Here is a 13,804-nt window from a genome sequence, read left to right as displayed (position 1 = left end):
TCAAAATCAGGTGTGTTTTTGAAAATTAGTGAGAAAAGTCAGGTAAACACAAAATGGAAGTCATCTAGTAAAAAGTTAAAGAAAATATTCAGCATAAAATGTGAAGAGGATGATGGAGGAATAGAAGATAAGTTCAGGAAAAATAGACTAGTCCGCCAGACTGAGTAAACACTGAATGTCTTAGGAGAAAGAAACTTACATATGACCCCGTATATGACAACAGAGGATATGAACAATTTAATTGTTTAATTGCACAATATACAAGGTGCTGACCTGCTTTATCACAAGGACTTCTTGACTTTCGTCTAGTTTTCCCTTCATTTTAGTTATTTTATTGCCTTTTGTCACATTCACTTAGTATTCCATTTAAGGATGTATTTCTAGATTTTAATTCCCATTTTATCCCATTTTTTCCCTATTAAATATGACGTTTAAAAACTAAAGCCCAGGGACACCTGGGTGTCTCCATCTGTTAAGCATCTGCCCTTGGCTCAGGTCATGATTCCAGGGTCCTGGGATGGAGCTCCATGTCAGGCTCCCTGCTTAGCGAGGAGTCTGCTTTTTCTCTTCTCCTTCTGCCCCTCTCCTCATGCTCTCTCTCTCTCTCTCTCAATAAATAAATAAAATCTTAAAAAAAAAAGGATAAATCCCATTTAAGTACTTTGTATGAGGGAGAGAGTTTGTGTCCATAAATAACTGGCATATATTTTCTGCAAGAACAAAACACAGATAACAGCCACTGTCATTCCCTTCACTAAAAGGAGACAAGAGCAACAAGAGCTACACAAATTGGTTACAAATCCAGACAATGATCTTTGGCAATATTTCAGTGCCATTAAATGGCTTATTGCCTTCTTTTGATTTTACTTTTAAGAATCTATTCTGAGGACATAATCTATATCCTCCTATGTTTTTACACAGCACCTGAGGAAAGCCCTCTACACACAAAGAGGCAGCATGGCCCAGTGGTTGAAGATATGGTCTCTGGAGAGCCAGGGCTCAAATTCTGACTCCACCACTAGGCTAAATTCATGATGTTGAGCAAGTTACTTAAATGTTGTGTCTCAGTTTCATCATCTATGATATGAAATAAAAAGATAATCTTTATTTACCCTATGGTCTTTGTGAGGATTAAATGAGGTAGTAAGTATAAATCACTTCCACTAGGTGAATTCCTTAATGTTCACTATTACCATCATTACTGTCATAACAGGGCTAACTATAATAGCAAAAATAACAACAACAAGAAAAAGGAAGAGCCCCAGTGCTCCATAATATGAGATTGGTTGCATAAACTCTGGTCTATCCATTCAAGGGCAAAGCCATTACATTTCATCACAGTATATACACTGTGTAGCACAGGAACTAAGACCTATAAGCATTCAATGCAATCTGAATTTCATTATGAAAAACACACAAGATACACACTGGGTTAACATTTTAATATCACAAAAATGTAATGTGTATTACGGTCAAGGGTCTGTCACAGTGTAATGGGTAGAGTGTAATGCATCTCACATTTGATGCAGTTTGTGGTTGGCAGAAGGATAACCTTCCAAAGATATGTGTGTCCGAATAGCTAAAATCTGCCAATGCTTCCTTCTACAGGAAAAGGAACTTTGTAGATGGGATTAAATTAAGGGTTTGAGATGGGGGAGATTATCATGGATTGTCCAAATGAGCCCTTGCAAGGGGGTCTTGCAAGAAGGAGGCAAAGGGATTTAGAGTTTTAGTTGATATGATGGCAGAAGCAGAGTTGGGGATGATTAGAAGGGCCAGGAGTCAAGAAATGCATGCAAACTCTAGCATCTGAAAACAGTAAACAACTTCTGAAATCTCTAGAAGGAACCAGGCTTGCTAACACCTTGACTAATTCTACACTTCTGACCTCCAGTGAGACTAATTACACCAGTGAAACTAAATCTGGACTTCCTGACCTCTAAACCTGTTAAGATAATAAGTATGTATTGTTTTAAGCTCCTGGATTTGTGGTAATTTGTTACAGCAGCAATAGGAACCTAATATATAGTCAAGTAAGGCTCTTTTCTACTTCTAGGAAATGTTAGTACTTTCTGAATACCACCTGACAGCATAAGAGACAATCAATAAAGGCTACTGACTAAATATTGAATGGAATATTATACACCATCAAAATGTTTACAAATGAAAAAATGTTATTTAAAAAAAAATAACAGTTTACATTTTGGGGAAATCACAGTTAACTAACTGGGCAAACACCAAATTCTGCATACAAAAATTCCAGTAGAAAATAAATTAAAATAGTGATAGTGATTGTTTCCATATGTTGACCCTATAAAGCTGACTCTACTTTTTCTTCTTTACATTTCTGCAAATTTTCTATAACGAGCAGGTATTGTTTTCATAATGGGAGAAAGCACATCAATTTCATTTAAAAAGCAGACAGCAGTATAATGAGGCATATGAAAAGCAATTTACATAATATTGGTAAATTCAATCTTTTTATGCACCAATGACTCTAATTTAATTAGTAATTCAAAACCTTCAAATTCCTGGGTCTAGTATGTCAGTTACTGTGAAGTCATGACGGGTCTGTGTTTTGAATTTGTCAACATGGGTCAGCTTTAATAATAGTAAAGCTAAGATTATCATCTTCAAAAAATCACCTGCTGACCAGCTACAGTGAGCTACATGGGGATAGCAAGCAGGGTTTCAAGGAGGAAGTGATTTATGTAGAAATTGGCTGTCGACCCAATGGGAAGGAAAAAGGCAAAGGGAAGAAAAGCTCAGGAACCTGCAGATGATTCTGTTTACTTGAGTGTAGAAAGATAAGAGAAATCTTTCTCCAACTGTGGCTCTTTGACCTTGGAGAAACCATTCCACCAGTCTGAGACCAGTCTCTTCCTTTGTGTAATGAGGGCACAGAACAAAACTATCTCTAAGATGAATGCCAAAAAAACCACCCCTAAAACCACAAAAAACAAGAAACAAACACAAAAATAAAAAAAAAAAAACTTTCACTATTCTTCAGTCTCACTTTGTATTTCCACAGGGATTGCTATGTACCGATGTGAACTGGGTCCTCTGCACCGTGCAAATGGCCAATTCCATCACCATCAGATATTTCACAGTGTCTTCATTTTTACAGTGTCAGAAAATAGACTGCATGGTGCATTAAAGGCTTCAATAAGTAAGGGGTTATAGCAGCAGCTTGATGTCTGCTTCGTCACTGAAGCCTTGTAGCTTGTCACTTGTCAACTGTTTGAGGAATGCATTCATGACCCAGGAAACTTTCCTACTTTCTTCCATGAAAGGAAGCAACTTGGCAAAACCTAAAAAACAGCTTTCCAACTAAATAAAATGCTTGATAATTTCACAATTATTTTGATTTTAAATGAGGATGCTATTTCCAGAATACATATGTGAAATTTTAATGGAAGCTCAAAATCTCAAAGGATTTTTTTTCCCAGAAAATATTGATAGAGTACCTCTTATTTAAAGGAAGCTTTATTGTATAATCCAAATATTAAGGAACTTTTAAGTCAGTAGGAGGGGGATGAATCAGGTTCATAGTTAATTCTAATGTGAAACAGAAAGGTAAATGCCATAGAAAGACATGGATGAATTATAATGGATAGAATTTCAGAGGAGGAAGAGAGATCATGTCCAGCTTCCAGACAGAGATGGTTCAGGGAAGCTTAGGGGACACATGGCATCGAAGGTGTTCAGATCCTGAATTCAAGAACTGGGATGGCAAGAGAGGGCTTTGTTGGTGGAGGAAACAGAATAAACAAAGTCTTGATGGCATGGAAAATTTGGAGCATGTATAGAGAAAAGTAAAAAGGGAAAGGTGGTGGAAGATGTATGGGATAAAGATCAAAATGATGGACAAGATCTAGACACCAAGGCCTTGAATGCCAACCTAAGGAGACTGCATTTTAGTCTACAGACATCTGAGAACCATATAGGACTTTTGAGCAATTATTTAACTGATTAGCTCTCATCTCTCCCTCTTAAAAGGAACAAAGGTAATTCTGTAGTTTAAAATTTATGATGATTTCTCATTCAACAAGTGAACAAAATTCAAATCCACCTTTCTGTATGTCACCCAATGAGTTGGAAAAGATTTCAGATTTATAGTTTTGAAAATCTAAGGCGGGGGGGAAGATTTCCTCTATTGCTTTACTATTTCTTTGGGGTTGGAAGAGCAGTAGCCCTATTAAGATGTTGGAATGAAAGCTGCACACATGATGTCCCAGGAATTCCAACTGACCGGGGCATAGAATGGGTCATGAACTTTATCCAGTGCCCTCCCAGCATCCTAATTTCAGGTCTTTTGGACATCAAGGCTTGGCTTTGGATCCTTTAGCACAGCCCCTGGTCTTCCTCCCTGATTGTTCTCGGGAGCTAGCACTAAATCTGCATTTTGTACATGAAAAGAGAACACCACTTCAGCACAGTGCTCTCTCTGTGGCTGAGTGTGCGGGTGTGCCCACATGTGCAGGCACATTCATATATAAACATATAAATATACACACATTACACAAAATGGTGATGGCACATACCCTTATCTTTTTGTTATACCTGTTACATCTTATTGTTATTTTGTAGTGAAAGCTCTATTTTTCCTAAATGGTTGACAGCACGTCCACCATATTGTATTATAAATCCAGCCAATACTCAATACTCAAAAAAACATCCAAGCCAAGTCCTGCAGCCTCCAGTACCTGCTGAATTTCTTTCTACGATCAGGTGAACAGCTGGTCTAACAGGACAAAAACATTATGGTTTCTAATTTTCTTCAGAACTGCGAAAGGCAAGATAGCTTAGCTTATTTCTTTAAAAGCTCCTGAGATAAGTGAACTTATCACATGAAAGCAATCTATCAATATGCTTGTGTGTGCACGCATGTGTGAAACCCGTCTGCTTGCGACTGCAAAATGCAGAAGTCAGGTGCTGCATATTAAATACAGGTGGTGTTAGCAAATACATGGAGTTCATCCACCAGCTTGGATTTCATGTGTCATGCCCGACACTTACCTCAATAAAGAAAATGCTGGCTGCTGACGTTGGATGGTGATACATATAGACAGTCACGAGAATGGCTGCGACTATAATGAGGACCAGGATGAGAATTCCAACAATGAGGCCAGCATGAAGGGTGCCCCCTTTCTTCTCGGCTGCGCTGTCATCTGTAGAAGCTGAAAGAACAGCACAGCTGTCACAACATTCATGTGTGTGCTTTCAGGTTTGCATTTTCATTAGAGGAGGTGTTTATAGTTTCAATAAAATACCATTAGAACTTTTTCTTTTACTTTCTGTACATCTCTTCCTTTCCATGACACCAGTTTTAGAAGTCTGATGCTCTTTATTTGGGCAATGTAAAATCCATGCTATTCATGATTAAAAATACATTTATAGTTGTGTTTTAATTTATAGTGCAATAAACAAAATTAATAGCCTTTATTCTAAAAGTACTGTGGAGAATCTAAAACTCTAATTAACTATATAATAAATTTAACTTTGATTTTTCTCATTAAACCACTGCCACTTTTACCTATGGAAAAATTGATTACTGTTTGAAAGTTCCTCTCTCATCTTCTTCTGGAAATTTTATATTGCAGTTTAATGCTTCTTTTGATGGGCTAAAAAGTCTGTGCATTTTCAAAAGTCTGTGCATGAGTTCAAAAGCTAATTTTCAAAATCTTTTTTAAACCGAAATTCTCTTTAAAAGAGTAACAGATGGACGCTAAATGACCCTCAGATAGTTTTATCACCATCTCAAGAGAACACACAGAATATCAAAATATTCCACTATGCCACAAACCAATATCATTTGGTCTGACTTTTACTGAGATGTTTTCCACTGTAACACCCATTTTCACAGAATCAGGAAAAAGAAATTAAATTTCTAAAGTAATAATTATCAACCCAAAGTCAGTCAACCAAATAAAGCTAATCTCTAAAGTCTTCTCTTGTTCTAAAATTCTGCAATCTTTGATGACTACTCAGGTATTTAAAGATCTTAAATTATATGTAGCAGGTAACCGTTTATGTGTGCACTATGATTGATTATTTTGAACCATTAGAAAAATTGCTTAATATTCATAAAAGCTCTACAGCAGTAGATTCCTAGTCTTCTTTTTTAAGATTTTTTAATTTATTATTTATTTGACAGACAGAGATCACAAGTAGGCAGAGAGGCAGGCATAAAGAGAGGAGGAAGCAGGCTCACTGCTCCCTGCTGAGCAGAGAGCCTGATGCAGGACTTGATCCCAGCATCCTGGGATCAAGACCTGAGCTGAAGGCAGAGGCTTTAACCCACTGAGCCACCCAGGTACCCCTAGATCCCTAATATTTTCATTACTAATTTGCATCTTTGTTTTAAATATTATTTTTGTCTATTGAACCTCATTTAATAAGCACTGATTTATTTCTCTTATTTTAGATTTTTTGCTAATAAAAAGCAAACATGACTCCCTCCCAGAATGTGTGGTCAATGTGAAGTAACAGAATTCCAGATAAAGCAAAGAAACATGACTTCCCTATTGTTCCTCTCCACCCTTTAAATTTTTGTTGTTATTGTTTGTTTATTATCTGCTTGAGACCCATGGTAGGTGTTTGGTAATTCTTCTCCAAATCTAATAAAGCTCAATATCCTAAAGCTTTCCCTTACATAACTAAAATTCATTGTTGAAAGAAAATACAGTTTAAACAGTAATTCATTATATAAAAAGAGAGGATTTTTGGAAGAAGGAAGAGTATAAATATCAGGGATCTGTCTCCCTTTGTAGACAATAAGTATACTGGCAGAATGTGTCTGACAACTATCTTGGCACTCTGGACTCTTATCAAAGCCTTGCAACTTTCAGGAGAAAGGCTTGGATTGCAAATTATGGTTAATTTCAATTTCAGCTCTTAGCACAGTAGTGGCTACCCATCGTCCACCCCTCAGTTATGTGGCAGGCAGCTGCACACGTGTTCCTGAAATAGCATACAGGAACCAGGGCAGGCAAAAAGCACCCTGTCCTCCAGATATCAGGGATCTGTGTTCTGACCACTAATTGGTGCTTCTCATCACAGAGGCACAAAGATGTAGCCATTGGTTTCTTGTACCTTCCTCCATTGTTGCAAACCCTTCCCCCTCTGGCTGAAGTAATTTCCAAGAGATTTAGAGAGGCAGGGCTCTTTTCACCCTCTTCCACTTCATTTTTCTCTTTTTCCACTTTTGGGAGCTAGACAGTAAAGACTAGGACATTCAAAAACAACTGCATGTATGCGGTTAAATTAGATAGTGAGGGCACATGACTAGGAAATGGCTCAGAAAAGACCTGAAAAGACATTAAGATTACACCTCAGGCTGATCCTCAGCTAGAAACAGTCTGCAACAACAATAACAACATATAAGGCAATCAACAATAAACAAAAATAATATCAAAAAGCAGCAAGCTATGGGGAAGGGGAGGGAGAGAATCTGATTTCCAGAGTTACCACATTATTAGATTCAAATGTCCAGTTTTTAGCAAAAATTCACAAAACATGCAAAGAAACAAGAAAGTATTGTTCATTCAAAGGAAAAAATAAATCAACAGAAACCATTCCTGAAAAAGAACTGACAGCAGTATAATAGAGTTTAAAATAATTGTCTTGAAGATGCCCAAAGAACCAAAAGAAGATGGGGAGAAAGTCCAGAAAACAATGTGTGAACAAAATGAAATATTAACACAGAGATAGAAAACGGAAAAAAGCAGAAAGAAATTCTGGAGCTGAATATATACAGTAACTGAAATGAAAAATTCACCAGAGGGATTCAAAGGCAGAAATGAGCAGGCAGAACAAAGAACCAGTGGACTTGGAAGACAGGACAGTGGAAATCACTGACTTTGAGGGACAGAAAGAAAAAGAGCTGAGGGGCCATCAAGTAGATCAACATGCACATTGCAGGAGTCCAGAAAGGAGGGACAGAGAGGGGGCAGAGAGAATATTTTAAGAAATAATGCCCCCAAAGTTCCCAGATTTGATAAAAGACATGAATATAAACATCCACGAAGCTCAAGGGACTCAAGTAAGATGAACTCAAAATGACCCACACTGAGATTTATTATGACCAAAGCTTTGAAAATCAAAGTCAAAGAGAGAATTCCTAAGATAACAAAAAAGAAAAGAGTGAGGAAAGAGAAAGATGGTGGAGGAGTAGGAGACTGAAAGATCCAGGTCCCAGGAGTTCAGCTCGGTATTTATCAAACCATTTTGAACATCTACAAACTCAATAGGAGACAGAAAAAAAAAAAAAAAAAAGCAGCAATTCTAGGATCAGAAAAGCAACCACTTTCTGGAAGGTAGGACATGCGGAAAAGTTAATCCGAGACAATAGGTGGGAAGAGAGACTGTGGAGGGAGGGGCCAGCTCCCAGCAAGTAAGAGAGCACTGGAGCACAAAATTGGAAATTTTAGAAGTCAGCTCCACTGAGGGAAGTTGCTCCCAAGGCTTAGCGGGTGGTAGAGCCCTCCCAGGGACAGTGTGGTCTCAGGACCTGCTGGAACACATAAAGACCAGGGGTGCCTGAGTGTGGCAGAGCTGCCATGTATCAGAGCAGAGAAGCCAGCTGCAGAGACAGAGCAGAGCAAGGGTGCTCTCAGCTCGGGGTTACCTTAAACTGTCATCCAAGGCACAGTTGTACCACTGCTCTTCTAGCAGGGACCCCACAAGTGGCAAATCCGGACAGACTCACCCCACCCCCACTTTCCTCCTCCGGGAGGAGTGGCACGGCAGTGCACTGCAGCAATCTGCTAGGTTTGGAGACTCCAAACGGGGACACACAACAGAGATAGAAATGCCTGGTCACGGGCCTGGTAAGCTCAGAGCATAGCCAGAGACCAGGGAGATGGGAGGGATTGACTGCTTTTCTCTGAGGGCGCACTGAGGAATGGGGCCCTGAGCACTTGACTCCTAGGGGGCTGGAGATTGGGAGGCCACCATTTTCATTCTCCTCCTCCAAAGCAGTATGGAAAGTATTCAGGAAACAAAAGCTCCCGAGAGTGAACCTGCACAGATTACTTAGTCTGGTCCCTGACAAGGGTGGAGCAATTCTGCCTCAGGCAAAGGCAAAGACATGTGAAAATCACTGCAACAGACCCTTCCCTACACAAGATCAGCAAGAAAATCCAGCCAAGACCAAGTTCATGGATCAATGAGAACTATGGAACTCCAGAGCTAGGGGAAAGCAACATAGAATTCATGGCCTTTTCCCCGTGATCCTTTAGTCCTTCAAAAGTAAATTTTTTTAAATTTGATTTTTTCTTATTCTATTTTTAAACATTTTTCCTCTTTCCCATTTTAATGATTTTTAAACTATTTTATCTTATCAATACCTTTTTAAAAATCTTTTAAAATTTTTATAGTTATAGTCACATTATTTTTTTTAAAGATTTTATTTATTTATTTGACAGACAGAGATCACAGGTAAGCAGAGAGGCAGGCAGAGAGAGAAGAGGAAGCAGGCTCCCTGCGGAGCCGACAGCCTGATGTGGGGCTCGATCCCAGAACCCTGGGATCATGACCTGAGCCGAAGGCAGAGGCTTTAACCCACTGAGCCACGCAGGCACCCCTAGTTATAGTCACAGTTTTATCCCTTCACTGTATTTAACCTTATTTTTTTGTATACACATAGGCGTTTTTTTCTTTAAAATTTTGGGATACAATTTCTTCTAACAGATCAAAATATACCCTAAATCTAGTGCATAGCTTTAGTCTAGTCTCCAGTCTAATCACATTCTTTCCTCTTTTTTTTTTCAACCAACTTCTTATCTTTTCAATTCCTTTTTTAGAATCTTCTATAATTTTCATCTTTACAGTCATATTCCATCCCTTCATCATGTTTACCCTTATTTTTGTATATATATAAGTTTTTCATTCTTTAGAATTTGGGAGGTAGTTTCCTCTAACAGACCAAAATACACGCAAAATCAAGTGTGTGGCTCTGTTCTATTCACCAGACATACACACACACACACAAAATATTAATATATATGTTTTTCTTTTTCCCCCCAGGTTTTGGGTCTCTTCTGGTTTGATTAGTGTTTATTTTTCTGGGGTCATTGCTACCCTTTTAGTATTTGTTCTCTCATTCATCTATTTTTATCTGGATAAATTGACAAGGTAGAAATCCACCACAAAAAAAAAAAAAAAAAAGAGAGAGAGAGAAAGAAAAAAAAAGAATAAGAAGCAGTACCGATGGCTAGGGATCTAATCAATATCTAATCTAATCATTAGTAACATGTCAGAACTAGAGTTCAGAATGACGATTATCAAGGCGCTAGCTGGGCTCAAAAAAATCATGGAATACAATAATAGTAGGGGATTTTAACTCTCTCCTTACTGTAATGGACAGAACATCTTAGCAAATCAATAAGGAAATAAGGCTTTAAATGACATGCTGGATCAGATGGACATCACAGATACACTTAGAACATTCTATCCCCAAACAACAGAATACACATTCTTCTCTAGTGCACACAGAACATTCTCAACCTGGGTCACAAATCAGGTCTCAACTGCTACCAAAAGATTGGGGATCATTCCTTGCATATTTTCAGACCACAATGCTCTGAAGCTAGAATTCAGTCACAAGAGGAAAGCTGAAAAGAACTCAAATACATGGAGGCTAAAGAGCATCTTATTAAAGAATAAATGTCTCAACCAGGAAATTAAAGAAGAATTAAAATAATTTATGGAAACAAATTAAAATGAAACACAACTGTTCAAAATCTTTGGGACACAGCAAAGGTGGTCCTGAGAGGAAAGTATGTAGTGATACAATCCTTGCTCAAGAAAAAAGAAAGGTCTCAAGTACACAGCCTAATCCTATACCTAAAGGAGCTGGAGAAAGAACAGCAAAGAAAGCCTAAACCCAGCACAAGAAGAGAAATCATAAAGATCAGAGCAGAAATCAATGAAATAGAAACCAAAAGACTAACAGAACAAATAAAACTAGGAGCTGGTTCTTTGAAAGAATTTATAAGATTGATAAGCCTCTGGCCAGACTTATCAAAAAGAAAAGAGAAAGGACCCAAAGAAATAAAATCATGAACTAAAGAGGAGAGATCACAACCAACACCAAAGAAATACAAACAATTATAAGAACATATGAGCAACTATATGCCAGCAAATTTGAAAATCTGGAAGAAATTGATGCATTCCTAGAGACATATAAAATACCAGAGCTGAACCAGGAAGAAATAAAAAACCTCAACAGACCCACAACCAGTAAGGAGATTGAAGCAGATATCAAAAGTCTTCCAACAAACAAAAGCCCAGGGCCAGACAGCTTCCCAGGGAAATTCTACCAAACATTTAAAGAAGAATTAATATATATTCTCCTGAAAATGTTCCAAAAAATAGAAATGGAAGGAAAACTTCCAAACTTATTTTATGAGGCCAGTATTACCATGATCCTAAAACCAGACAACCCATCAAAAAGGAGAATTACAGATCAATATCCCTGATGAATATGGTTGCAAAAATTCTCACTGAAATATTAGCTAATAGGATTCAACAGTACATTAAAAGGACTATTCACCACGACAATGTGGATTTATTCCTGGGCTGCAAGATTGGTTCAACACTCGCAAATCAATCAATGTGACATAATACATTAATAAAAGAAAAAACAAGAACTATATGATACTCTTCATAGATGTTGAAAAAAGCATTTGACAAAGTACAGCATCCTTTCCTGATCAAAACTCTTCATAGTGTAGGCACAGAGGGTACATACTTCTGTATCATCAAAACCATCTATGAAAAACCCACAGTGAATATCGTTCTTAATGGGGAAAAACAGAGCTTTTCCCCTAAGGTCAGGAACACAGCAGGGATATCCACTATCACCACTGCTATTCTACATAGTACTAGAAATCCTAGCCTCAGCAATCAGACAACAAAAGAAATAAAATGCATCTGAATCCACAAAGAAGTCAAACTCTCACCCTTTGCAGATGATATGATACTTTGTATGGAAAACCCAAGACCACTAGTGCTAAAATTCATACAGGAATTTAGTAAAGTGTCAGAATATAAAATCAATGCACAGAAATCAGCTGCATTTCTGTACACCAACAGCAAGACAGAAAAGAAAAATTAAGGAGTTGATCCCACTTACAATTGCACCCAAAACCATAACATACCTAGAAATAAACCTAACCAAAGAGGCAAAGAATCTGTACTCAAAAACTATAAAGTACTCATGAAAGAAATAGAGGAAGACCCAAAGAAATGGAAACATGTTCCATGCTCATGGATTGGAAGAACAAATACTGTGAAAATGTCTATGCTAACTAATGCAATTTACACATTTAATGCAATCTCTATCAAAATACCATCAATGTTTTTCAAAGAAATGCAACAAATAATCCTAAAATTTATGTGAAACCAGAAAAGACCCCAGAGAGCCAGAGGAATGTTAAAAAAGAAAGCCAAAGTTGACAGCATCATAATTCCAGACTTCAAGCTCTATTACAAAGTTGTAATTAATCAAGGCAGTATGATAGTGGCACAAAAACAGACACATAGATAAATGGAAGAAAATGGAGAGCCCAGAAATGAACTCTCAACTCTATGGTCAACAAAACAGGAAAGAATGTCCAACAGAAAAAAAGCAGCCTCTTCAACAAATGGTGTTGGGATAATGGAACAGTCACATGCAGAAGAACAAAACTGGATCATTTCCTTATACCACACACAAAAATAGACTCAAAATGGATGAGAGACCTCAATGCGAGGCAGGAATCCATCAAAATCCTTAAGGAGAACACAGGCAGCAACCTCTTCAACCTTAGCTGCAACACCTCCTTCCAAGAAACATTGCCAAAGGCAAGGAAGCAAGGGAAAAAATGAACTATTGGGACTCCATCAAGATTAAAAGCTTTTGCACAGTAAAGGGAACAGTCAACAAAACCAAAAGAAAATTGACAGAATGGGAGAAGATGTTTGCAAATGACATATCAGATAAGGAGCAGTATCCAAAATCTATAAAGAACTTATCAAACTCAATACTCAAAGAACAAATAATCCAATCAAGATATGGGAAGAAGACATGAACAGGTATTTCTACAAAGAAGACACCCAAATGGCCAGCAGACACATGAAAAAGTGCTCAACATCACTCAGTACCAAGGAAATACAAACCAAAACCACAATGAAATACCACCTCACACAAATCAGAATGGCTAAAATTAACAAGTCAGGAAACAACAGATGTTGGCGAGGATATGGAGAAAGCAGAACCCTCCCATACTTTTGGTGGGAATGCAGGCCGGTCCAGCCACTCTGGAAAACAGTATGGAGATTCCTCAAAACATTGAAAATAGAGCTATCCTATGATTCAGCAATCACACTACAGGGTATTTACCCTAAAGATACAAATGTAGTGATCTGAAGGGGCACATGCACCTGAATGTTTATAGCAGCAATGTCCACAATAGCCAAACTATGGAAAGAGCCTAGATGTCAATCAACAGATGAATAGATAAAGAGGATGTGGTATACACACACACACACACACACACACACACACACACACACAGGAATACTATGCAGCCATCAAAAATTCTAAAACCTTGCCATTAGCCATTTTACACACACACACACACACTGGAATACTATGCAGCCATCAAAAATTCTAAAACCTTGCCATTAGCAATGACATGGATGGAACTAGAGGGTATTATGCTAAGCAAAATAAGTCCATCAGAGAAAGACAATTATCATATGATCTCTCTGATATGAGTAAATTGAGAGGCAGGGGGTGGGGTCGTGGGGGGTAGGG

At 37.9% G+C, this 13,804-nt stretch overlaps 1 protein-coding gene across 3 annotated transcripts in view; it reads right to left on the bottom strand.

The window, feature by feature from the left end:
- The window catches only part of PLXDC2 (plexin domain containing 2), a 490,615-nt gene that overhangs the window by 54,761 nt on the left and 422,050 nt on the right, over positions 1–13,804 (bottom strand). For all 3 annotated transcript variants that reach the window (XM_082742067.1, XM_082742069.1, XM_082742068.1), the window contains one exon: positions 5,020–5,180. In XM_082742067.1, the coding sequence (XP_082598193.1) occupies positions 5,020–5,180 (161 nt within the window). The remainder of the gene's footprint in view (positions 1–5,019; positions 5,181–13,804) is intronic.

This window comes from Mustela nivalis, assembly GCF_964662115.1.
Source record: "Mustela nivalis genome assembly, chromosome: 7".
In the NCBI taxonomy this organism is placed as follows: Eukaryota; Metazoa; Chordata; class Mammalia; order Carnivora; family Mustelidae; genus Mustela; species Mustela nivalis.
Note: the sequence above shows the minus strand (reverse complement) of the source record. Positions and strands in the feature narration are given on the sequence as shown.